The sequence below is a fragment of the Balaenoptera borealis genome (genome assembly GCF_965194805.1).
Source record: "Balaenoptera borealis genome assembly, chromosome: 18".
Classification (NCBI taxonomy): domain Eukaryota; kingdom Metazoa; phylum Chordata; class Mammalia; order Artiodactyla; family Balaenopteridae; genus Balaenoptera; species Balaenoptera borealis.
In genome coordinates, this window is record NC_138877.1 from 68071162 (window position 1) to 68096368 (window position 25207).

General features: G+C 40.8%; 1 protein-coding gene across 26 annotated transcripts in view; it reads right to left on the reverse strand.

The window, feature by feature from the left end:
- Positions 1 to 25207, reverse strand: part of DOCK9 (dedicator of cytokinesis 9) — a 324518-nt gene that overhangs the window by 96048 nt on the left and 203263 nt on the right. For all 26 annotated transcript variants that reach the window (XM_082366033.1, XM_082366053.1, XM_082366052.1 and 23 more), the window contains 8 exons: positions 22348 to 22522; positions 21344 to 21411; positions 11705 to 11779; positions 10236 to 10376; positions 9714 to 9917; positions 9191 to 9313; positions 5898 to 5980; positions 5188 to 5310 (listed from right to left, as the gene is read on the reverse strand). In XM_082366033.1, the coding sequence (XP_082222159.1) occupies positions 5188 to 5310; positions 5898 to 5980; positions 9191 to 9313; positions 9714 to 9917; positions 10236 to 10376; positions 11705 to 11779; positions 21344 to 21411; positions 22348 to 22522 (992 nt within the window). The remainder of the gene's footprint in view (positions 1 to 5187; positions 5311 to 5897; positions 5981 to 9190; positions 9314 to 9713; positions 9918 to 10235; positions 10377 to 11704; positions 11780 to 21343; positions 21412 to 22347; positions 22523 to 25207) is intronic.

Consider the following 25207-nt stretch of genomic DNA (forward strand, 5'->3'; position numbering starts at 1 on the left):
GAGATAACTGTCAGGAAAGCAAGTCAACAAATATTCATCATTCTGCCTTTAGTTAAAAAGATTGCTGGCCAAAAGATGTCCAGGTACCGTCCAGCATTACCCCGATACTTTGTCCCTGTGCCATTGTGTGATTTGTTCACAAACACAGTAACCTTTTCTTCTAACAGGAAGACTGTGCCTTCGACAATCATTTCCTGGGAGCTGTCAGTGGCTTCCCAAGCACTGTTAACTACCACAATGATACTCCGCCAGAGCCTCCCTCACCTTCACCCAAAGCTCTTGGGGCATCATCCCTCAGACCAGGGGGTTTCTATGCAGGTATAAATTTTCTTGATGTATACTGCCTTGCTCCACCTCTTCATTTGAGCAACTTAACTCTGCAACATACCATAAAACTCTGTGTTGACAAAATCTTAGAGACACCTACAGAGTTGTATCTGCTTCCTTGAGTCAGAAATATTATGTTTAATGTAAATGATACTTTTAAATATACCATAAGTACTCGAGAGTACTATATTTCACCCCTTCCTAGTTATTTCTACCTGTGGATAAATATATACCTTCTTCAAGATTTTTTTTTTTTTTGGTTATCTCTATGACATCATGCCCATATAAGTTTGAGAGATTTGGATTTCTAAGCAACAAATTTTAATTAAATTATCTTCATTCACTGGAACTCTTTCTACGATGTGTTACTTACTTCTGTGTCTAACTATACTTACTTCTTATTGTTTCCTCCCTCTGCTGACAGCTTTATACTTAATTCTTTTTCTGTTTCCTCCCTCTACTGAGAGCTTTTACTTCTAGTTGCTACTTCTGTAGCAGCATTATTTCCATTCATTTCCAAGCAAGCACCGATCTGAGCTTAGTTCCATATCAGGTAGCACAGGGACTCTGTGGAAGCTGTTTCTACCAACACAGTTTTTTAAAACATAATCTTAAACCTATTTTAAAACTTTATGATTTTTATTGAACTTGGCTTATTAGAGATCAAAACGTCACACACATCAAAAATTCTACTGTCTTTTATATGAGCATTTCCAAAGTGATGGGGGGGTGTGTGTGTGCGCGCAAGTATGTGTTGCACAAAAAGAATTCTCTCATATCCGGAATTAGTTTGGAGTTTTTTTAATGCTAAAAATTAGTACCTACATTCTATGTGAAACTTATAAAAGAATGCTTGAGCATGAAGACCCATCTTAAAACTTCACTGATTAAATAAATGTGTAATGGAGATGCATGTACGGAGTCTGGCATTTGGAAACTGCTTCTGTCTACATGTGAACTTAAGAGTGAGGCTCAAACTCCCTCTCTTGGGAAAAGGAAAGGTTTTCTTTTCCCACTGCCCATACGTTCCTGCTGGTTCAACCACTCCCTCAGAGGAAAGGGCAATGGTATCACAAACTAGCAGTCATCCCATGCCAAGAGGGTTGGTGTCCTTACCTTTGTGTTTCTGGAGCTTGGCCTTCCCTTCCCTACTTCCTATATTGACCCATTAAAGCGATCAATTGGTAATACAGACATGCTTGGGTGTGTTGTTGGTGTGAGTGTACTCTTCTAACTGCATTTTGTAAAAGGAAATATTCCCTAAAAGCTTTTCTGTCACTTAAAAATATATATATGATTGAAAGAAATTTGAGATATTTTTGTTTAAACAAAACCACTGAATTTATGTCTATGATAAATTTCAATAAGCATCTATCAAGTGTTTACGCTGTGCTACAATGTGCACTACACTAGGCACCGGGGACAGAAGACAAACAGGATCCGATTCCCGTCCTCAAGAAGCCAAAAATCCAGTAGATATTGTCAACTATTTAAGATACATGATGGCAACTACTTCTGTAGCGTGTATACAAACGTCTACTGAGAAGTGGAGGGTCTAGACGTATTGAGAAGGAACGGGGGATGCGACCAGCACTCACGGTGAGAGGAATCACCCTGCCAGGCATTCTCACTGATTCCCCCCACAGTTCTAGGAGGCAGGGCTATTATTATCCCCCCTTAAAAAGAAGAGGACACTCAAGCACAGAGGCCAAGCGACCTGCCTGAGATCTCCCATCACGGAAGTGAGTTACGGATTAGGCTGCAAACAATAATAATGTCAAACTTGGGTCCAGAGAATAGAGAGGTACAAATAAATGCAAATATGTAAGCCTCATGCAGAAACACTTATAGCATTATTACCTAAACTACTTAATATGGTAGCATTTAAAAAACGGTCTGCATTTTAAAGAAAATATTCTATTTTTATACTTTGCCTTCAGATCCGCCGCAGAAATAAGACAAGACACAGCCATGAGCAAATCAAACGAACGTAAAAAACCACATCCCTCTTCTTGGATAGATACTTCCTGGAGCACATATGTTAGCAATACCATCTATCTGACAGAATTATTTTCTTACTAAATCGTGGAATGTCTCCTCTGATAATTACTACAAGGGAGAAGGGCAAAGTGGCTGATGAGCTTTGCCAGCTGTTTTCTAGACACTAGCGCAGCTTCAGAACATTTTTCTCAACCATTGTTAAATGACATTTTGAGACAATCATGGGAGCAGAAACCATGGCTTTGGATCCAAGCTGGTGCCCAAGCCACTGATATGAGATTATTCTTTGTTAAAAAAAAAAAAAAACACAAAAAAACCACACACACAAAGAGGAAAGAAAAAGAGCAACACTAAGGTTTTTTAAAAAATGAAAAAAGGGATCCTCCACTCCCCTAACTCAACTGTGAAAAACACACAAAGAAACACTGGCATTTCTTTGGATTCTTCCTGAAAAAGGACAGCAGCTTTCCTCGTGCCACTGCATTTTCTGCTGCTGACAGCATTGGGTCTCTATTTTCGGGTTTCTGAGTCTCTCGCTGGCCATCTGGACCACACTCTTCCCAGGAAACCCTTCCTACTGAAGGCCTGTTGTGCAGGGAGATCCCACCCTGTGCTCGGGACCAGTGGAGGCTTTGCTCTTTGCTGCCTGGTCACAGGCTCTCTGCTCGGATCATGTTTTGATTGATGAACCTGTGAAGTTCCACCCTCCAGGTTCCACCCAGGAAGCAGACCTTCAGCTGGGGCCACCCCCAAAGAGCAGCCACTGTGGCAGGAGCTTCAAGCTAACCAGCCTAGGGAGAGACTTCTGAGACAGGGCTCCCAACCCCCATCGCACGTAAGAAACTTCACTATCTGTTTTGTTGGAATATGTGGGTAAATGTTAGTTAAAAAAAAAAGTTCATGTAAAATCATGGAAAGCTACAAAGTGGAAAGTGAAAAATCACCCATAAACCCATCCCTCAGAGAAAACCATGACTACCATTTGGTGTATAACCCAAATGACTATTTTTATGTCCTTCTATCTTTCCATCTAGCTAGCTATTCGCCTATCCATTTCTTCATTTATATACAAAAAGAACTATATGAAATATATTCTTTTCAAAAATGACGTCACATAGATACACTTTCTCCTCCTTACCAGTACAGTGAGCCCACCTTCCTACGTGAGTACACAGAGACCTATGGCATGATTGTTGAGAATCGCATGGTAGGCTAGTGAGAGAAAACTGTAATCTATTTAACTAAAGGTGACTAGAGTTTTTAAAAAAATCAACTTTTTATTCTATAAGCAAGGCTGAATATTTCCTGAAAATCAAATAAAAACTTAACAATACTCTATGACAACACAGTATGTATAACAATACACTACCCATTACCAATAAGTAAAGGTTTTTGAAAGATGTTAATTATGACTCTGTTTAGAATTCTGAAAAAACAGAAGAGAGAGAAGTAAGAAAAAAGGTGAAAATGAAGTTAAAGAAAGCTAAACAGCTATTCTGAATTCTAGGTAAACTTATATAGTTACTCTGAAATGCATTTTTTCAAGTAAAAAAATCAGACTGAAAGGCACTTAAGGTATAGAATAGTTACTGGCTGGCTCTTGGCTCTTCTTCTCATTTCATTATCTTTTAATACCCTCAGCTCTGTCTCCTTCCCAGAATTTTCCCAGAGAAAATGTAAAACCCACGTCCCTAGCAAAGGAAGTCCATGTCATAGGTTCAGCAGTGAACTTCCTACAACGGAGCACCAGAACAGCCCGGTGGCTAAGGGCCCAGATCCTCAGCCACCTGACTGCCACCAGCAGCACAATGCTGGACACCTCACTCAGCCTGTCTCTGCCCTATTGCCATGGGTTGAATTGTGTTCCCTGAAAAGATGGTGAAGTCCTAGCCCCCAGTACCTACGAATGTGACCTTATTTAGAAACAGGATCTTCACAGATGTAATCAAGTTAAGATGAAGTCATTAGGGTTGGCCCTAATCCAATGATGTGTTCCTATAAGAAGAAGGAAATTTATAGACAGAGACACACAGGAAGACAGCCGTGTGAAGACGGGAGGCAGAGACTGAAGTTATGCTGCCAAAAGCCCAAGAATGCCTGGGGCTCCCAGATGATGAAACACACAAGGACAGATCCTCCCCTAGAGATCTCAGAGGGAGCGAGGCCCTGCCAACACCATGACTTCAGGCTTCCAGCCTCTAGAATTCTGTTGTTTTAAGCCACCCAATATGTGGTGCATTGTTAGAGCAGCTCTAGGAAACAAATACCCTCACTAATATAGGTAAAGCACTTAGAACAATGCCTGTGAACTGTTAAGTACTATATGAGTTACTATCCTTCCCCCCATCACCCATTCAGTTAATGGTACCACAAATCACTCCATCGTGCAAGTCAGAAAACTGGGAGTTATTTACCTGAGACTACCATCCATTTCTCTCTCCTTCCACCCTAACACCCAACCAGGAAGCCAAGACCTAGTAACTGCACCTGTCTAACATGACGTGAACTAGTTCTGTTTCCTACTCTTCCTATGTCCACTTGCGATGGCTTTGCTGAGTCCTTGCCCACCTCTTGCCAAAGGTTCCTCAATTGTCTCTTTCCTCCCTGGGCTCATCTCTACCCAACAAACCCTTCGCAGCACCACCAATAACATTCTTTATACAATTCGAATTAACCAGGTAACTCTTCTGACTCTAAACCCCTTCTTCCTGCTCAAGGACTTGAGGAAAAGTTCCACGCGCATCCAACACGCCTTGGTGTATGAGTTGAGCAACTGAAAAGACTGCTCCTGCTTCCTCCCTTTCCACTGAACAACTTCTGTTTTTCAGGTGTGGAAATAAGTAAGGCCTTGAGACTCACTTCCGAAAGTCTGCAAGTAACTTGAGCATGTCTTCATTGGATAGCTTATTGCTGTCTTGCTTGTAGAGAGCAGAAAATCTGGCATTTTTGTCAAGGTTTCCAGATGCATCCTTAAACAACGTCCTGAAATAGCAAAACAACATGTCTAAGCTGTTTCCAAATGACCAAAATAAATCCATAACTTGACTCCGGTTTCTATGTGAAGACTAATTATTATTCCACTGGCTATAGCCCACAGAAATCTCATTATCTAAAGACATGGAATATGTTTATGAGGATGAACACAACTAACTCAATTTACATAGAAAACATTTCCAGCAAATGGCTTGTGCTTAGGAAATAACATACACAGCCAAGTGCTTAAGAAGTAGAGGTCACAAATAAAGAGGATCTGCAGGCCTCACTGGGCTGCCACCCACTCCCAGCTGGAGGCATGTGGCTGGAACCTGGAATCCCAGCTCTGCAACAAACACTCGTGTCCATCCTGCCAGTGCCAACATGGCTATCCTCCAGCTAGCGTCTCTCCTCTCTGGGTCTCTAATAAATGATTTTTCAGATATGGAGCTTACTTATTTTTCAGTTTTACATATTTAAATCCTCTTTGTCTCTGGACAAAAAAACAGAATAGGTCAGTCTGTCTGTCTGTCTGTCTACTATCTATCTCCATATATCGACATCCATATAAAAGGTATAAAAGATGTTCTCCTTACCTTGCTGCCCAAGCAAATGGCATTCTGTACTGCCCTAGTCTTTGGCATGCCTGCTTGGCATTCTTCAGCACCTTCTGGGCAACCTTGAAGACATGAGAATAAAACCATGAGTTACTGTATCCCACAGACCAAACAGCCTCTTGTGGTGGTGTCAGATGCATGGACAAGCACATCTTACTGCAACGAATGCGGCTGGAGTTATACTCAGTGCAGAGTGCTCCGCTTCTCACACTCCCTAGCAGTGATTTTCAAAGAGTATCAAACGGAAATTGTTTCCAAAACGTACGTCTTTTCTTTGGTCTTCATGAGCAACGAGCATGCCATTTCATAGGCCTTTCTATTTCTTCATGACTAAGGGCTATATATTACACGTCCACTGAGTTATTAATAATTACTAATACTTGGTATTCATGCCCAAATATATCACATTGTTAGAATTTAAATGAGAACACTAATGAAAACACTAAGCTTTCATAACTCCTAATGTGCACTGGCTTATGCAGACTCCCCAGATTTGGGGGATATATGTTCACTATTAAGACATTACAGGTATTGACTTAAGTTAGGCCAATGTCTTCAATCACTATGTTCTTGTTTTCTAGGTGTAAGTTACCATTACTTTCACTTCTAATGATTACTTTTGGTTCGTTGCGGGTGGCTCCATTAACTCTATGGTGCACAGGGAAGCAGATCTGCTTTTGGCCTACGTATGCATGGCAGGTCTATTCATCAACTGTACCCCTATTGCTAAAGCAGATGACACCCAATTTCCCCAAATTTGCTTCTTCTGGAATACTGCATTGTTACCGCTACAAAGTGTGACTGATTCAGAGTCAGAGCGGAGGGTTGAAGGGTCTTTTACATTACTTAAGTACATCGGAGCCAAACCAATTTTGGGAAATGTGACCTAGTGCCTGTGAACTAAAGTGTGCTCTGCAGAGCTGCAGCAAGCAGCCCCACTAGGGAGCCTGTCAGGAATGCAGAGTCTTGGGTCCCACCCCAGACCTCCTGGGTCAGAACCTGCATTCTGACCAGACCGCCGGTGATCTGTGTGCACCAGGTTTGAGAAGCGCTCATCTAGAAGACTCAGAAGGAGAACAATAGAGCTCTCTGTCTCTGAGTAAAACTGAAACCAGCTGTGTGAGTCTAGAGCCCTAAACCTCTCTGGGCTCTACTTTCCCACCCGAAAAATGAAGAGCTTGGGCTAGACTTGCCATTATCCGTTCCAGTTACTAAACATGACGATTCTACCATAACCGTGGTGGTGGTGGGGGGAACTGCTGCCTTCATGAATGACGTGGAAAACACTTCTCAATTGAAACAGGTGTCGGGAGCTCATCCAGCCCCTCCCTTTCTTCTTCAAGTGGGGCATGTCCATGCGGGGACTCGGGTATCATAGAGTAAATGGTCTGCCTTCCTGGGGTGGCCATTTTACTTACACATTTTCAGGTAGAAATGATTATTTTTAGGTTCTAACAGTAATGACTTTGTTGTGGAGTAAAATGCAATATTTGTGTAAAATTTAAAGCCAAAACAGGCCTCAAATAAGTTTCACTCTTGCCTGTAGTGAACGAGGACTGAACTCTCAGACTTACTGAGGGTATCAATGGAACACAATATATATAAAAGTCAGAGTGAAAAACTCATTTTTGCCCTTTGGGTTTTCCTCCCCTTTTCTTTCTTTTTTAGAAAATCTATTCGTGGTGGACACCTACAGAGACTATTCCTAAAAATTTCCTCCAAAACAATAATTTCCTCCAAATGACGTTCTAGACCATCTTGGAAAACATGAAGAGACATTTTGACATACAGAAAAAATCATCCCTCAGCAAAATCTCTACCGAAGCTCCTATTTTTTTTATATGAGATGGTTGAGTCTTAATCTCTGCTTTAATTTACTGCATTGGAGGTGTGAACGCATGGAAAAATGTACACATGGCTGAGCCTTACGTTCCATAAGTAATGAAGGAGGAGCAAATTCAACAGATGCTCAATGGACACTGGAAAGTGTATGTGATTTTCACACCAGCGTGAGCTGCCAAATTTCAAACCATGCACGTGGCAGGCAGAAGTAGCAAAGCTGGAGCATACCAGCCTTGGAAATGTGTTGCATACATGGCGGGGGAGTAGATCTTATCTTGGGCATTCATTGATTATTAATCAAACCATCAAAGAACTAAAAGAGCTTCTCATCCAAGGTTTTACAGACTTGATTTTAAAAATAAAACAGCTTCTCTCCAGAGACCAAATTTTACTCTGCTTTTATCAGCCAGAAAGGCATATGTTTGAAGCCATGCGCCTGGGTAAATGGGCTTCTCCTTGACTGGAGCTGTAATAACTGATAATGACATCCTCCTGTACGCATCAGTGATTTAGTACCCATAGCACTGTCTCGTATGTAGGTGGGGGGGGGGTAGCAACATCATCTTTCAACTACAGATGGGACACCTGGGGCCCAGAGAGGTGACATGATGTATCCAGGCTAGTTAGGAGCTCAGCACCCAGGTCTCTGACTCCTGGAACCTGTTCCTTAAAAACCGTCCTGCATCTTGGTGGACACACCTGTGATGTACAGTGGCCAAAGAGAGGAAGACAAGAAGCTCTGAATCACTCAGAAAACCCTAGTTAGAGCCTCTGGGGTGTCCCCTCCTACTGCTGACCAGTCCTTGTCAATGTATCAGGGTCTCAGATGACCACTAATACAAAAATTTTTTTAAATAACTAAAAGTACTGTAAAACTGGCACAGGACAGCCCTCAACAGCTGACTGGAACCAGGTAGCTCAATGTGCTAGAAAGCGACAGTCAAGTGCCAGCTGGCAACTCTAGCTGTGGGACACTGAGCAGGTAACTAAACCTTCAGAAACCTCAGTTTTTGGGAGTGTGAAAGGTATTCTTGGCCTAGATGACTTCTACCGTATGTCCATATTTAAGTGTAAATGGACCCAAATTTATAATTCCAGGACCTCGGAGACATGCCAACAAGTGGCATGAACTCTATTTAAATACAATATACGTACTTTTTAATGATGGAAAGTTTACTACTAAGCTGGAAATTCCTTTGCCAATTATTTCAGGATGTCAGGATAGTCTAGCCAAACGAAGTATTTTATTTACACATGGAACTACTTTTCATTGAAAATTGGACACATAAGGTTAACTATAAGACCATCTATGAGACCAGTCTACATCTTTTAGAATATAAATATGGCCTAACTGTGATTTCTTTAAGCACTTCTATATTTTTTTTTTCTGATCGCTGTTTATCATCACAAAGCACGCAACTCACCCATACCTTGGAAGAGTCTGAACTTTTCATGTATGGCTCCGCACCATGTGTGATGCTGCCCTGAAGCACTTTTTCAATTCTAGCCACAAGAAATATATCAGGATGAGGGCACGTGACTGAAAATATTCCCTAGGGGACAAAAGATTTTCTTCCATGAGTAGAATTTACAGCCGCGTTAAACAAATCCCATGAACGTTAAAGATTCTCAAGCAGCAAAGAGCACTGATACAGTATAGCTATTCAGAAGCACCCAGGGCCAAACTGGTTAACTCATCAACAGTTCATCATCTGATCAAAAAGGCTATTTGGTGGAGGGGGCAACTAGCAGAAAGTTTAGAAAAAAGAAATGAGAAATCAAAAACTACTTCTTCTCTTTCAGCTTGCTTTTACTGTCTAATTATATATGCTGTCAATATAATTAACCGTCTCATTTACCCCAGTTGTGCATTACAAAGTTTCATCACGTATTTACATAGCACGTGCAAGAGAAGCCTTATTGGCATGACCGCTGGGCTCACGCTGTCCCCACCTGCTTCGGATACTGCATGGCGGCTTCGTGAAGGATGTCCTGCAGGGCAGGCGAGCTCTGCCTACCGCCGTTCATCAGAGACGGGGATGTGGTGGCCAGCATCTGCCTCACCGAGAAATGGTTCAGGTCCACGTGGAAATCGGCAGAAATCTTTCGGTTGTATTTTATGTCAAACAGGGATAGAGTAACAAAGAAAGGCTCGACCTGAACAAAACAAAACAATCCAGACCATCACTATGGCTCAAACTGTCAGGAAAAAAGAACGCTGCTATCAAAGAAGAAATGACTAGACCTATGTATGATTGTTGCTATAAATGACCGCTAAAGAGCAACAGCCTCCATACCTGTCCTGTATCACAAACATCCTGTCTGGGCAGCCGAAACAACCCTCGGCACCCTGATTTAACACCGCACCTCTCTGATACCAGGAACTAGGACTGAATGTCCCAGCTGTACTGCAACAGGCACATCTGAAACCTCTGAATAGGCTTTTTAATCTTTATTTTTTAAAAAGAAAATTACATTTGTAGTGGGTCCTTCTTCATTTTCAGCAACACAGCATTGCAAATTGAAAGATAAATCATTGCACTTGACAAGAATTCTTTTTCCAAACTTTTCTTCAAATGGCTTCACTTCTGGCTCAGCTGATGAGAAGTCAAGCTTCTTTAAAAGAAAATGCAAATATATAAATGTATTATGCTCCCACTAAAAAAAAAAAAAAAAATCCCATAATAAATGTATCCTAAGGAAATTGCTTAAAATACGGAAACGCTATATACCTTAATTTACTCACAACAGTGTTACTATTTTATACATTTATATAGTATATAATAATGGTCAAATAAATGATGCTATATCTACTCAATGGATCATTATGCAGAGCTTTAAAATTATTGTCATGAACAACTCAAGTGTCCATCAACAGCAAAATCTGTAAGCAAAATGTGGTGTATACATACAATGGAATATTACTCAGTCATAAAAAGTGGAGTTCTGACACAAGTTACAACAGGGACGGACCCTGAAAACATTATGCTAAGTGGAACAAGCCAGACATAAAAAGGCAAATATTGTATGCTTCCACATACATGAACTTCTTAAATAGGCAAATTCATAGAGACAGAAAGTAGAAGAGAGGTTACTATAGGTGAGAGGAAGGAGGCATGGTGGGTTGTTGTTTAATGGGTACAAGAGTTTCTGTTTGAGAGGATGAAAAAGTTCTGGAAATGGATAGTGGTGATAGTTGTACAGTAATGTGAATCTACCCAAATGCCAGTGAATAATAGTACACTTAAAAATGGTTAAAATGGTAAATTTTATATTATGCATATTTTACCACAATAAACAAAAAATCATCAAAAAGCAAAAAATATATATATATGTGTATATATACGGTTATGAAGTCTGCGGAGAGACATAGAAAAATACTTATTTTTAAAGATAAATGGTTAAAAGAAGTTCTATAAAAAAAGACCACAAATGAAGAAGAGGAAACTATGGCAGGAAACACAGCAGAACAGCTGGCCCCTCAAAGCAGCCCTATCTGTAGGCAACCCTGGAGGTCTTCCGAAGCCATGTCTTGGATTTTTTGGGGACACAGATGTGGACTGCTTGCACTGCGAGGCCTGTATCTGGAACTGAGCTGGGGCTGGTCAGAAAATATCACAGTCGCCTGGGCATCTGTAGCGATGCCTGTTATTTTCTGACGGTGATTTTAGGGGGTAAATTATATATGTTCTTTGTGGACTTGAGAGTGTCTTTGGATACATCTCCCTCAATTTTCAACAATCTATTAAATATCAAATATTCACAATGGTTGTGCTATGGTAATGAGATTACAGCTTGTTTTTATTTTTTCCTCTTTCTCCTGAATTTTCTGTATTGTTATACCGCTTGTTATCCAAAGTATATAAATAAGCAAACAAACAAACAAATAACCTAACAAAGGTTTTCTTTCTTTGAACTATTTTAAATATTAAAATAGTTCTTACCTGGGCATCCGGGTCCAAGTAAAAAAGTTTAACTCTGCTTTCACTTTTCAGTTTGATTTCTGCTTCTCTGGTACTCTGATAACAAGATAAACAGAAAATAAAAATTACATTGAAAAAACTCTTTTCTTACAGAGATGTCTAAATATGTTTGAAAGCTACCCCATCCTGCAGAGCCAGACTGCCAGACAGCTCTGCCCGCATCTTGGAGGGTCACCTGCATGTCAATGAACAAGGATAGGCTATCCAGTATGTAGCACACAATCTAAGTGCTATGGGGAAAAAAGAGAAGACTTGATCCCTGGCAGTACGAAGCTGATAATCAACTGCAGCCAAAACCAATGCAAAGAAAGCAAAAGAGAATAATTAAGCATGAATATCAAGAAAAGCTTCATAAAGTAATGGAATAGGGGATAAGCCTTGAATGAAGGGGTAGAATTTAGATAGCAAAAAGGAGGAAAACATGAGCATTTCAGACCAAATGAAAAGGATGCACACAGAGGATAGATACTGAGAGAGGAAATGAGCCCAAAGGGTAGAAAGGACTTAGGGTCCAGCCTGAGACTGAGGGTACAAGCAAAGGAGGAGGAAGGCATACATTTTGGATGGTGGAATAAAGAAAACTGTGGCGTATCTTGAAGGACAGCCATAGGTGTCAGTAGCAGGCAAGGGGAGAATTGCTGATTCACTCAATAAATATTTATGAGCACATATTTTATGTCAAGCTAGGGACACAAACATGAATGAAATGCAGTTCCTATCCCCAAGGAACACCATCTGGGAAGACAGAAAATACACAGCAATATGAATGGCAAAAGAAATCGTACGTACAGTGAGCTAACCTGCACTAGGGGTGGCCGCCAGGAAAGAGCTCCCAGAGGAAGGCCCATCTTGAAGGACAAGGACATTTGGCCAGAAAAGGAGAGAAGGGCATTCTAAGAGGAGGTACTACAGGTATAAAGGTACGAGTCACACCTGAACAATGATCAAGTCATTCATTACAACTGAATGGTTGTACATGATGAAAAAAGTAGAGAAATGAGTCGGATTTGTATGGTAAGGTCTGGGGATTTCACTCAGAATCCAAAAAATCCTGCAATATTTTAATCAAGGAAATAAAATGACCAGTTCTGCATTTTAGATCCACCCCTCGGGTAGGGCTGAAGCAATGGATTACAAAGGGAAAGACTAGGAGGTCCACATGGTCTCTCCTGAGTTATCACAGCAGGCTCCCAGTCTCACAGCAAGGCCCATAACAAATCCCACCTTCCTAGCTTGGGTGGCCTGCTGACTGGTCAATCCACTAATTTGGGAGGAAGAGCAGGTTTGTGGAGAAGATGGTAGAGTCTGGAGATGCCTGCAGGATTTCCAACTGGAAACATCCAGTAGACAGCCAGAGAGATGGGACGTGAGCAGAGGGTGGGGAGGAAGGCTGGAGTTAAGACCAGGAGAACATCAGCACAGAGGTGAGGATGCAAGTCTTGGGGGGGTGGGTGAGAGTCCCTGGGGGAAAGTGTGAAAGCGAGTCTGTGGACAGAAACCCAGGGGCCCCAACACTGAAGGGATGGACAGAAGAAGAGAAGTCATTCAGGGAAAGAGACATGGTGGCAGAGATGGGGGCTGGAGAAGTGGGATATGGGAACAGGGAGAAGAGGAAGCTTCTTAGACATTCACAAGATAGAAGTCATCTCCAGCCACGATATGCCACACCTGCTGCCTCTAAATCTATATCCTGTTCTTCCTGGCGGTCATAGTTCTTAATAGAATGTCCTCTCTCATCTGCTCCTTTGCCCAAAGACCAGGAGTCACATATCAGCACACAATGGGTGGTGACAGCCACAGGAGAGAGGGCGTCTTGTCCTCTCTGCTGGTGGCTTAAAGAGGTCTACTGTTACATTTCTAATCATGGCCAATGAGAAATTAAGCATCTTAATTTTCTCAGCCATGTAGTTGTTGTAATAGGTTCTTAGCAATGACCCAAACTCTACCCTGACCATATCTGACAAACTATCTACATCTAGCAGAATGAAATGACCACCAGAATGCCAGCTAAGAAACTGGGTTCTAGTTCTAGTTCAGTTGTTAACTGGCTGCATGAACTTGAGCAAGCCACTTAGCCTCCTTGGACTCTATTTTCATTTCTGAGTAAAAATGTTCAACAAGATGATGGCTCGAGTCTTCTTCTACAACAAAGTTTATCTTGATGCTCTCTCTGCAGCTTTAAGGCTTCTGGAGGCTCAGGGGCATTCCTACAAATCACCTGCTCATGCTTACAGAGGAAAGTGTGTGCCTGTGGCTGGGGACGGGGGTGTGTAGGACAATGTTTTAAATCCATCTTGCCCATCCCCTTATCCTAATTTTTCAAACCAAAAGGGCCAGAACACGTGCATGTAGAATACACTTAACTGAACCCAAAGAATTTGCTTTACTTTGTATACAACTCATGGCGTTTCCTAACAAAGACATCAGTACTAGGTGCTGCGAGCCACCACCAACAGTAATGCATTCTCCTGAATTTTTGCTTGAGTACTTCAACAAGGGCAAACGCTATGATCTCAGACACTGGAGCACAGCTATGGGTTCTTAATGTAGATGCATTTCCTCATGCCTTTCTGAAAGATGCTTGTTGACTCAAGCGGAGTAAGAGATGAGAAATGAATAAAGCAAGAAAGACTGCTAAGAGCTCTATATAGAGGACAAACAGAGATGCAGGTACATTAACAGAAAAAAAAAAAAATCAACAACTAGCCAAAATAGACTCAAAGTATCCTGATGTTGCCACTAACATCCAAGGGATATATTCTTCACTAGAAAAACCATTTAATGGGGAAGAAGGGACAACGTTAGATGTAAAAATAACGTGACAGCTTATAATCCACCTTGCACACACTGACAGCTCTTCTATGAGACAGAGGAAAAGCAGGCTCAGCTTCTTAAAGTTCCTCCCATCCTTCCCAAGGCCCAGAGTGCTTTAAACAGACGGGACGCCTGATAAACAGTGTTTGAAAGAATTACCAACTAAAACCTAGGCAGTAAGAAAATGTGGCTCGGGAAGGGCAGGGCTTTCCCCCAGAGGCAGGGAATAATAAATACGTGAAAGCATCATAATGATAAAAGCAAATATTTGTTGATAATAGCCAACATCTCTATGCTAGATGTTAGCTTAAGTGCACATTTAAATTTGGTACAAACTTAGGAGGCAAGTCTTATTATTATCCTTGTTTAAGAGAAAACACTGGGGCTCGAGGGGTAAATACTATGCCCCAAATTCACAACCCTAAACAGAAACCTGGCTTCTAACTGAGGCTGTCTGGCTTCAGAGCCCAGATTCTTTAACTATTAGACCAGAAAAAAATAGGTAAAGAATATGAACAGGCAAGTCAGAAGGCAGGAAAACCAAATGGCAAATAAATATACAAAAATATGAAAAATACCACTACTAAACAGTGGGATACAAATTAAAGCAGTGAAACATCATTTTTCACTCCTCTGATGAGGATGCAGAGAAATGGGAATATGAATTGTTACAACCTTTTGGGAAAGCAAACTGGCAATATTTAAAGCACTAAAAGCACAATAAACTGTGACCCAGAAATCCCACCTTGGGGAATTCCTCGTACAGAAATAAGAGCATGGGGCTTCCCTGGTGGCGCAGTGGTTGAGAGTCTGCCTGCCAGCGCAGGGGACACGGGTTCGAGCCCTCGTCTGGGAAGATCCCACATGCCGCGGAGCAACTGGGCCCGTGAGCCACAACTGCTGAGCCTGCGCGTCTGGAGCCTGTGCTCCCCAATGAGAGAGGCCGTGACACTGAGAGGCCCGCGCACCGCGATGAAGAGTGGCCCCCGCTCACCGCAACTGGAGGAAGCCCTCGCACAGAAACGGAGACCCAACACAGCCAAATAAATAAATAAGTAAATAAATTAAAAAAAAAAAAAAAAAAGAAATAAGAGCATGAGTATTTCAGCTTATAAATATGTCATGATGTTTATTGTGCACTGTTTGTATAGGCTAAAAACTGAAAATTATCTAGATGCTCATGAATAGGAAGATGGCTGAATAAAGTGTTCAGTATCCATATTTGGAATATTATGCAGCTATGAAAATGAGTGAACTAGATCCTCTATGGCCCCAGGGGAACATCTATGAAAAATTTTTAAGTGATAGAACAAGTTACAGAGTAATGTATATATCATTAGCATATTTTTAAAAATAACTAAGAACACTGCATATGTGTAAATATGTTTCCATGAGCAATTGGTTTGGTAAAGAAACAATTATAACAGGTTAATAACATCAGTGCTCTCAGGAATCTGGGGATGGAGGTTGAAGGGAAAAGATGAACTTTTCTTTATACAACTTTGAATATTTTTACTTACTATAGCAAGTACATTTATTTTCACTTAAATTTTAGTAAAGACAATAAAATTAATTCCTGTAATAAGTAACTTCACAGTCTAAGAGCCCACAAAATATAGCTGTAAAAAAATATCCCACAGACTATGCCATCCAGCACTTCTCAAAGTGACAGAGACCAGCTCTGCTCTTAAAATAACCTGTGGTCAATCCATACCGTAGATGCAGGAAGAACCCAACTGTTTCTTCCCCAAACCCTGTTGCTGGTCCTACCCACTGCCCGTCTAATACTTTGGGTTCAGTATAGAGGAAAATGGAGAGAGAAAAGTGACAATGACAGAGCCATTCTCTGTAAAAACTGACACTTCTCAGATGCTACAGAAGAGAATGATTTGTCTAAAACAAAGGCTATTCCCCCCACTCCTGTATTCCCTAAGTTTAATCACTAATGATACACCCTGACAATGTTTTCTTCCTTGTCTTAAGAGGCAGTTATGAACCAAACATTCAAGAGTTTCCAGAAGAACTACCAAAAAGTTTAGGCATACTCTGCGTCTTAAGTTTATCTCTGAGCAGGGAAAACAATTGAAGGCCAGAGCATCATATTTTGAGGACGGCTCATCAGGAAACTACTGTGTTGACTGTTGGCTCATTTAAACAGAATGGGTTGCAAACAGGAAGACTTAGCAAAATCCTTTGAAGCCAGAATACATACTTTTAATTTAAAGAGTTGTCATGATTTGTTTCCACTACTTCCATGATATCTAACTCCCAGGGACCATCATCTCATCCTCTGTGTCACAAAGCTATAATAAAGCATTCTAGATAAGGAAGCCCAAGAAATGGAACGCCAGCTGACCTCACAAACACAACCCTAGCCGATTCCTTTGTATCATAACACAATGACATAATTTTCTGGATTAGGATACAGAGAAGGAAGTATTTATTACAGATGTGGTTTAAAAACTCAGAGAAGGTATCCGTGAAACTGTTTGGGTTCTGACAAGCACTGCTGAACTTGGCCCCCTGATGCTTACTCAACCTCAATGAGACCATAAAGTTTGAGACACCAGACTCTAGCCTGTGTTCAACTGTGGAAGATTTACCAAGAAAGGTAAATTCATTCACTATAAAGAAGTTACAAGGTAACAGAATGGGAGCAATTTTGGTTCAACAGGAACCACATGGGGAAGCCAAATTAAGAGTGAGCAGCTGTTTTTTGAGTACACAAAGAGCTCAAAAATAGAAAAGCTATGGAGGAAAATATAAGGTGGAAGCATGAGGGTTTTCTTCATACTACCTTTACACAGGAGGTGATATATATACATACGTATATATATATTCATTCCAATGTTACCTAAGGTAAACGTAACCAGAAAAAATATTTATCAAATAAATAGTAATCAGGTTTACCACATGATCATATTACCCCTTGACACTGTAGGGAAGAAACCAATTAACTACCTTTAACTACAGTTTGTGTATTTCATAAAAATGTTTATAAGACTATGTACTCTAATACTATAAATGCTGTTAGGTTTAGAGCAAACATATGTTTGGTTCCATTTTAGACAATAGGAGGAAAAGAACAGGTTTTAGGGTATACACAGTGTGTCCCCATAAGAAAACAATAGAGATGTTCAGTACTAAATGTACAAGCAACAAAATGGCCAAGAATATACAAAATAGTCTGAAAACCTAATTCCACATCACTCCTACTGTATGTCAAGGGCCCCTCCATCACATTCCACAATGAGACACCAGCTATTTTTGTACTAAAACAACTTCCTGTCGCTCATATCCTGTTTGGTTATGTCTCCGTCACAGTGGAAAACAAAAGCCGGGGCAACAGGATGAAAGAAGCAGAAAGAGGAGTTGACCTGAGAGAAGTCTGCCATTAAATTACACCTTTGCCTGCCCCCACTGTTCTAGTCCTTTCTCTGCAATCTGACGTAACTGTGGCCTGATCTCCCCATGGACCTTTCCCTGGTACTGGCCTCTTAAGCTCCTCACCCCGACTAAACTCTCCCTCCTTGCCTAGCTGTGCAACTCGAGCCTCCCTCCCCCTCCCACACGCCCTCCCACCCCTATTCAATCTCACACTCTGGAATCCATTCCTTCTAAAATCAGGATGACCAGGTATCAATCAACCTCCTTCCTTTCTTAACAGGTACAAATGATCCCCACCCCAGATACACTGGAGGGGGTTATAAATAGTCAAAACCACTCACACTCGGGGCCCTGGATGATGAAGGGGCTGAGAGCCAGGCACACTGGTGCCTGAGCCCCTCACACTGCACTTCTGCCACCAAGCAGGCGGACAAGAGGCATCACAACAGATACCTGCCCCACAAGTGGGATGGCAGCATGCTGGTGGATAACAGCACATCTTAATTTTCTTTTTTTTTCTCTTCGAAAAATTACCTTCTGCACTTTTTCTACCTTCTTAAATTAAAATGGTTTAAAAACACTTGAGAGCTGGGGGAAAAAAAAACAACAGTTAAGTCCCTTATAATGCTGCACTTTTTAGGTTCTGACCATGACCCACAGTAAGAAATACATTTACATCACAACCCAACACACACATACACAAACACACTCACTCTCTTTCTACATATATATATCAACATATGATATATGCATGATATACACATATATCTTTTTTTTTTATAAATTTATTTATTTTTATTTTTGGCTGTGTTGGGTCTTCGTTGCTGCGCGCAGGCTTTCTCTTGTTGTGGCGGGCGGGGGCTACTCTTCGTTGCAGTGTGCGAGCTTCTCACTGCGGTGGCTTCTCTGGTTGCGGAGCACGGGCCCTAGGCGTGCGGGCTTCAGTAGTTGCAGCACGCGGGCTCTAGAGCACAGGCTCAGTAGTTGTGGTGCATGGGCTTAGTTGCTCTGCAGCATGTGGGATCTTCCTGGACCAGGGCTCGAACCCATGTCCCCTGCATTGGCAGGCAGATTCTTAACCACTGCACCACCAGGGAAGCCCTACACATATATCTTAAATAATATCTATCATTATTAAAGGCAGTACACTTTAATATCCTCTATTCAATTCTATCCATTTTTTTATTCTGGGTCACATAATGTTGAGCTAAAGAAGCCTGACACAAAGAGTACATATGTATGATTCCACTTTTCGGAAGGTCTAGAATAGTCAAAACTAATCTACAGTCACAGAGGTCAAAACAATGAGAATGTCAGCTGGGAGGGAGGATACAAGACAGTCTGCTAAGGTGCTGGAAATGTTCGTTGATATGGATGGGCGTCATGTGGGTGTACAAATGTGAAATCCATCAAGCTATACAATTAGGGCCTGAGCATTTTACTCTATGTAAGTTCTACTTCAATAAAAAAAGAAGAAAAAATTTTAAAGTAAATGAGAAGTAGAGATTGAAACCAATTAATTTAATTTAATTTGATTTAACCAATTTAATTACTTTTTACCAACTAAAATAGCTTCAGCTCACTTGGTCATTACCCACCAGTTTGAAAAACAGCTTCAAATATGTTTTATAAATATGTATATATATATTTTTTAAAAGAATAAATATGTGTGATATATATCTCCTTAGGTCTTAGGATCAAGGAATTCTGAAGGCCAGGTAGTAGTAGGCAGTGAGAGAAGAAAGGAAGGCACAATTCCTGTATGTCTTCACAAGAAAAAAAACATTTCTAATTAATCAACATTAAGCTCAAATAATATGAGTCTTCTCCTAGGTATCCACTGTGTTCACCCAGTAAGTATAGAAAGTTAACTTTTTAAATTCTAGATCGCATTACATATATTATCTGTTTCAACAGACATTTTGCTTTGAGAAATCATGAACCTCAAAACATAACAAAAAAGCGAATCTCAATGCAAAATATGACACACAGAAGTTTATAACATGAAAGCACAAACACACAAGCTAAACTCTTCCCAGCCTAGAAGGAGGTTACAATGGTAGCACTAAAATTAGCTTTAATAGGCAGGTGCTAAAAAGATACTGTGGTAACAGTCAAGTGCTAAAGAAAAACAATGCTCTAAAGTCCTAGCCAGGGAGGGAGATTTTATATTTTAGAACAGCTATGTTGTCTTAAAGTAAAGGTCAATGTTGAATGCTAGTCTACTTATAATGGTATATAGATAAACCATGTTTTCTATTACAGTGTTTAAGATACGGGTGTGTAGCATCTCTATTTCACTGTATTCACACACACACACAAAAGAATAGAAAGGCAATAACAGAGTAAGAATATAAAGGGCCAAAGAAGACAAGGATATTTCTCTCATTTAAAAAGAATTATTCAGAGATGCACACAAGGAGGCAAGTACAAGGATATTCATTGTAGCATTGTTTGTAACAGAAAAAATTGGAAATAATAGAACTGCTAAAATAAAATGCTTACACAATGCAATAAAGGGTATGAATTAGATCTATATACCAACTTGGATGGATCTCAAAAACAAGGCTAATTTAAAAATAAAAGCAAGTGCAGAATAATATGTTAGCATTTATATAATATGTTAAACGTACAAAATACAGCCACATATTATTATGATAGATATATTGGTAAATATGCGAAAATCAAATGGAAGTATTTCCAGAAAACTCATGATAGTGGTTGTCTCTAGTTGAGGTTGTGGGGGAAGAAGGGAATGGAGTACAGATGATGTTTAAAAAAGAATTTCAAGTATAACTGGTATTTTTATTTCTTTAAAAAATGTTGAAGCTGAAAAGACAACACAGTAACAGGTGTTGAATCTGGGTGGTGGGAATATGGTTGTTTTGATCTTCGTGCTTTTCAGTAACTTTTTGAGTTTCTCAAGATTATAAAAAACAGGTATAACTTTTTTTTTTTTTTTCATTCAGACGGACCCGGGTAAAATTCATATAACTCAGGCAACCCTCTTTGGTTCAGTAACAAGATTATTACTTATCCATCCTTTTTGGAATTGTCTCTATTAACTTGAATAGGGGAAGCGTATGTGTGAACATAGTAAGTAACATGTTACTATGGAAACATTTACCCGTGCACCTTGGTTATTTCTTCAATACTTCTAATGTGGTATTAAATATTATGTGGGGAAAACAAAGAATAACAAAAAGAGAATACTTTGTAAGGCACTTTCTGGAAAACAGACTCAAATCCGACTTAAGTCAGCAATGTATTTCACCTCACCAAATACTGAAGTCAAAAAATAGCAATAACTACAACATGATTTTAATAATTTACCATAATGTATTTGTTAATCATTTCAATATCATTCTATGAAGAGCAGAAGATTTAAGATGATGTTACCTTGGCAAGTTCAGGCAGGTAGCTATCTAAACCGGAAATGGAACCTTCTAATTTGCTTTGTTCATCATCTAAAACAGCAAAACAGATTACCTGAGTCACTCATAGTTGAAAGCATTTTATTTAAAACAGGAGGAGGAAGGCCGTTTCTCTTATGTGCCCTTTAACACAGTGGTTTTCAACTCTGGATACCGAACAGAAACACCTCAGAGCTTTTAAAAAATGCTGATGCCAGGCCCAGTGGTGAGCGCTGAACGTTTGATGGCTAAAGCAGCACGGACAGTGTCTAACCAGAACTGTCAAGGGCTCCGGACAGCAGCCCACATGGCCACACCCACCAGGCACCAGCCCAGGCCAACTAAACCAGAATCTCTGGTGGGACAAAGGAAAGAGTACTTGTTAAAAGTTTCCAGGGACTTCTAAGGCACAGCCAGAGTTGGGAATCACCTGTTCAAGGGCCTGAAATAAAACATGAATTGTTAAGAACATAGCCAGATTTTCCCAACCAATTTAATCTGTGGCTTCTGCCCATCCTAACTTTCACTTGAAAATTCCAAAGGATATGATTAATGATAACAATAAAAACTATAATTAGTATTTGAAGTGCCGACTCTATGCCAGGTGCTTGAGATACATTATCTTGTTTAATCTTCCTATCAACCAGCAGGTTCCGTTTTTATTCCCATTTTACAAGAGAGTAATCCAAGGCTCTGAAAACGTTAAGTGGCTCGCCCAAGGTCTCACAGCTGAAAAATGGTATTGCTGGGACTTGAACTCAGGTATTCCTTTCTGCCTCCAAAGCTGTGATTCTTCTCATTATACAAATGATGTCAGGGTAGGACATTCTACTGGGACAAAATATTTGCTGACAGGTTATCTGTAAGGAGCTCACGTCTGTCCCACCTCCATGTACCTGTGCAGTAATCTGGCTACTTCCTGTGCCCTCTGGCAAAAGAGAAGACACCCGCAGAGTGTGCATGCACCTGGGGAAAGCTATACCCGCCTACCTTCATGAGAGTCTCCGTTTCGCTTTTCTTGCATTGCAGCTTCAAAGTTGAGCTGGAGAATCTTGTTCAGAGTTGTGATCCACTCTTCCATTTCCACTTCACTGTCTGCTGCCAAAAGGTAACTACTTTTGTCCTGCATCTTGAGCTCAAAAGCAAAACGCCTGACTTTGTTGTTCTGAAACAGAAAAAGGGTAAAGAGACACATTTTAGAAGAACTGGAACAGCCTTAAAAATTCTTCTCTTTATTATCTGCTGATGGGTAATATCTCATCAGCATTTCAGACCAAGTTATTTAAAAAGGCAAGCCCCTTCCCAATAAACCCCCATCCGTATCCACCTTCCCTGAATTATTTTCTTCATGACTTTATTTTCCCATCTGACACATTACACATTTTACATATTTATTTGTTGTCTGTCCCATCCAATGAAACGGAAGCTCTTCAGAGCAGAGATTTCTTTTGTTCAATGCTACATCCCTATTTCTAGAACACTGCTTGGCAAATAATAGGCTCTTGAAAAATATCTGAATGAATGAAATTTCATTGAAAATTTTCAGTTCCTCTAGCTCCTATCTTTTTTAATGAAGTAGTATGTGGTATCACACTTTAAAAGCAAACCATTATCTATCAATATGTCTGATTTCCTTACCTGCAACTTTCTCGTCATTTATGAGGCCCAAAAGGTATTTAGACACCATGTCTACCTTCCTCCAGCTTCCCTCATGCCTCCAGCTTTTACGCCTGTGAAAGGGTATCTGACTCAAAGTATAAAAACCGCAGTCCAAGTGCATTAAATGACGAAGGATGAATGTGCACGAGGCCGGGGTTTCTCCACTTTGGCACTACTGACGCTTGGGGCCGGTAACTGTTATGGGGACCGTCCTGTGCACAGCAGCCTGTTTAGAAGCAGCCTGGCCTTACTCCTTAGATGCCAGAAGCATAGCCCCCCAGTTGTGAAGATCAAAACATGTCTTCAGATACTATCAAACATCCCCTGGGGGGTACAATCGCCCTGGTGACTGCACTAGATAGAGGTTCAGCTCCGAGGAACATGACACAAGACTCCTGGTAGTTACAGGCCGAGGGATGTGACATCACAAACTCCCACCAATGTGCGGCGTCCGAGCAGAGGCCTCGCCCGCTAAAATTCTAGCTGGTTAGCCGCAGTCCCTGAGGGGGCTCTCAGCGAATGTCTCGGGGACAGGGTCGCCCTCCCAAAGTCGCCTCTGTGACCTCTGCAGCACGGTTCTCAGGAGAGAACTGCTCCCAGCAGAGCATGCAGACCACTGTGCACAAGGCCTCACACCTCACTTCACAGCAAGAGTCAGAGAAGGGGTCAAAGGCCAGATATGAAAGGAGTTCTCGCCCCTGCACTCCTCACCTACTCATTTCTATGAAAATAAGTTAAAAGTAGAGTGAGCATTAGGCCTGGATTCTGAATTGTTCCTCTTTCTGAGCCTCAGTTTCCTTATCTGCAAAATAAGTGTAATCAACTTCAAGATTCTAAAATACTTTTAGGGCTCAAGATTCGTAACTGGAGTCCTTTCAGGTCTATTTTTAAATTTTAGTATAGGCATTTCTTAGAACTCACAGCATTAATCAACTAATTTTTTTACAATGTCCAAAAGCAATACTAAAAAAAAAAAACCTGAACTACTTAAGCCACAACTTTTGGAGGTGAGCTTACAAACAGATGTGGAGATAAAAGCAAATTATTTAAACATGCTGAAGCTTTAGACACAATTCATTAAATGTAAACACCGTCAGCCACACCTGCAAAAAGAATATGAAGGAAGGGATGGCCACCGAAGTCAGAACCCTAGATTCCGAAATGTATTCCAGAGACTGAGTGATCGGGGACTCCGTACTGTAAATCATCTATACTCTGCTGAAGACAGGCAACAAAACTCTTATAAAACAAAAGTAATTACTGCTACTTTCCAAATGAGGTTGCCAAATATATTTAGTTTTGCTTTAAACATTTTTTTAAAGTCAGTGCCAGAAAACTCAACTAAAATGTAATTGAAAAGGTCTCTCAGCTTAACAATACAAATGAAACTCCCACTTGGGAATCCCAGACAAGAAGTTACTTCACTGTCACTGACAATTCGCTCTGGTACTCCTTCCTTTATGCTGTGAATAAACATACTTTGATATAATTTGGTTTCTACAGTGGCAGCTTTCAGCTGAGTTTGGGTTACAAGCTGAGAGTGCCATGTGCCAATTAGCTGTTGACGCAAAAATAATTATCAATGAATATTAAGTGGTGCTATCACCTTGATCTAGGGTTTGGTCCTGCACAATGTTTTTGGGGTTTTTTTGTTGTTGTTTTTAAATTAGTCACCAGTAACTAAAAATACCAAGATTTAACTAAAATTTTGTATTTCTGGTTTTCTTGAACCAGATGATCTGGCAGCCTTGAGCTGGCAGTGCCACCTAGCACATCAGCTGCCCCTTTAAATGGGACCACTTGTGCTCCAGTCTGTCACAGTCTCCAGCATTCCCTATCGCTTTACACCCAGGCCTCTTCTTTCACTTAATTTATCTGCTTGGCCCCTGTAGTCATCTGAGTTTGGACCCCCAACTTCCACGCTGACCATGATGAAGCACCAAGGTCTGGACTTATTCTCCCAACATAACTACTAGAAATAACTGGGCAAAATAGAGGAAACAACTGTTTTTAGGTATTTCGCAACCATCAGGGCAGCCCTGTGATCCCTGATAGAAAGGAAATAGATGAGGTGAGCCCTACCATCACCTCATCACTTTCTGCCTGGAGGCCAAATCTGGACCCAGGAAGGTGAGCCTGAACAGAGTCCAACAGTCTTGCTAACCAAGGAGGCTGCCCAGAGTTCAGAAGA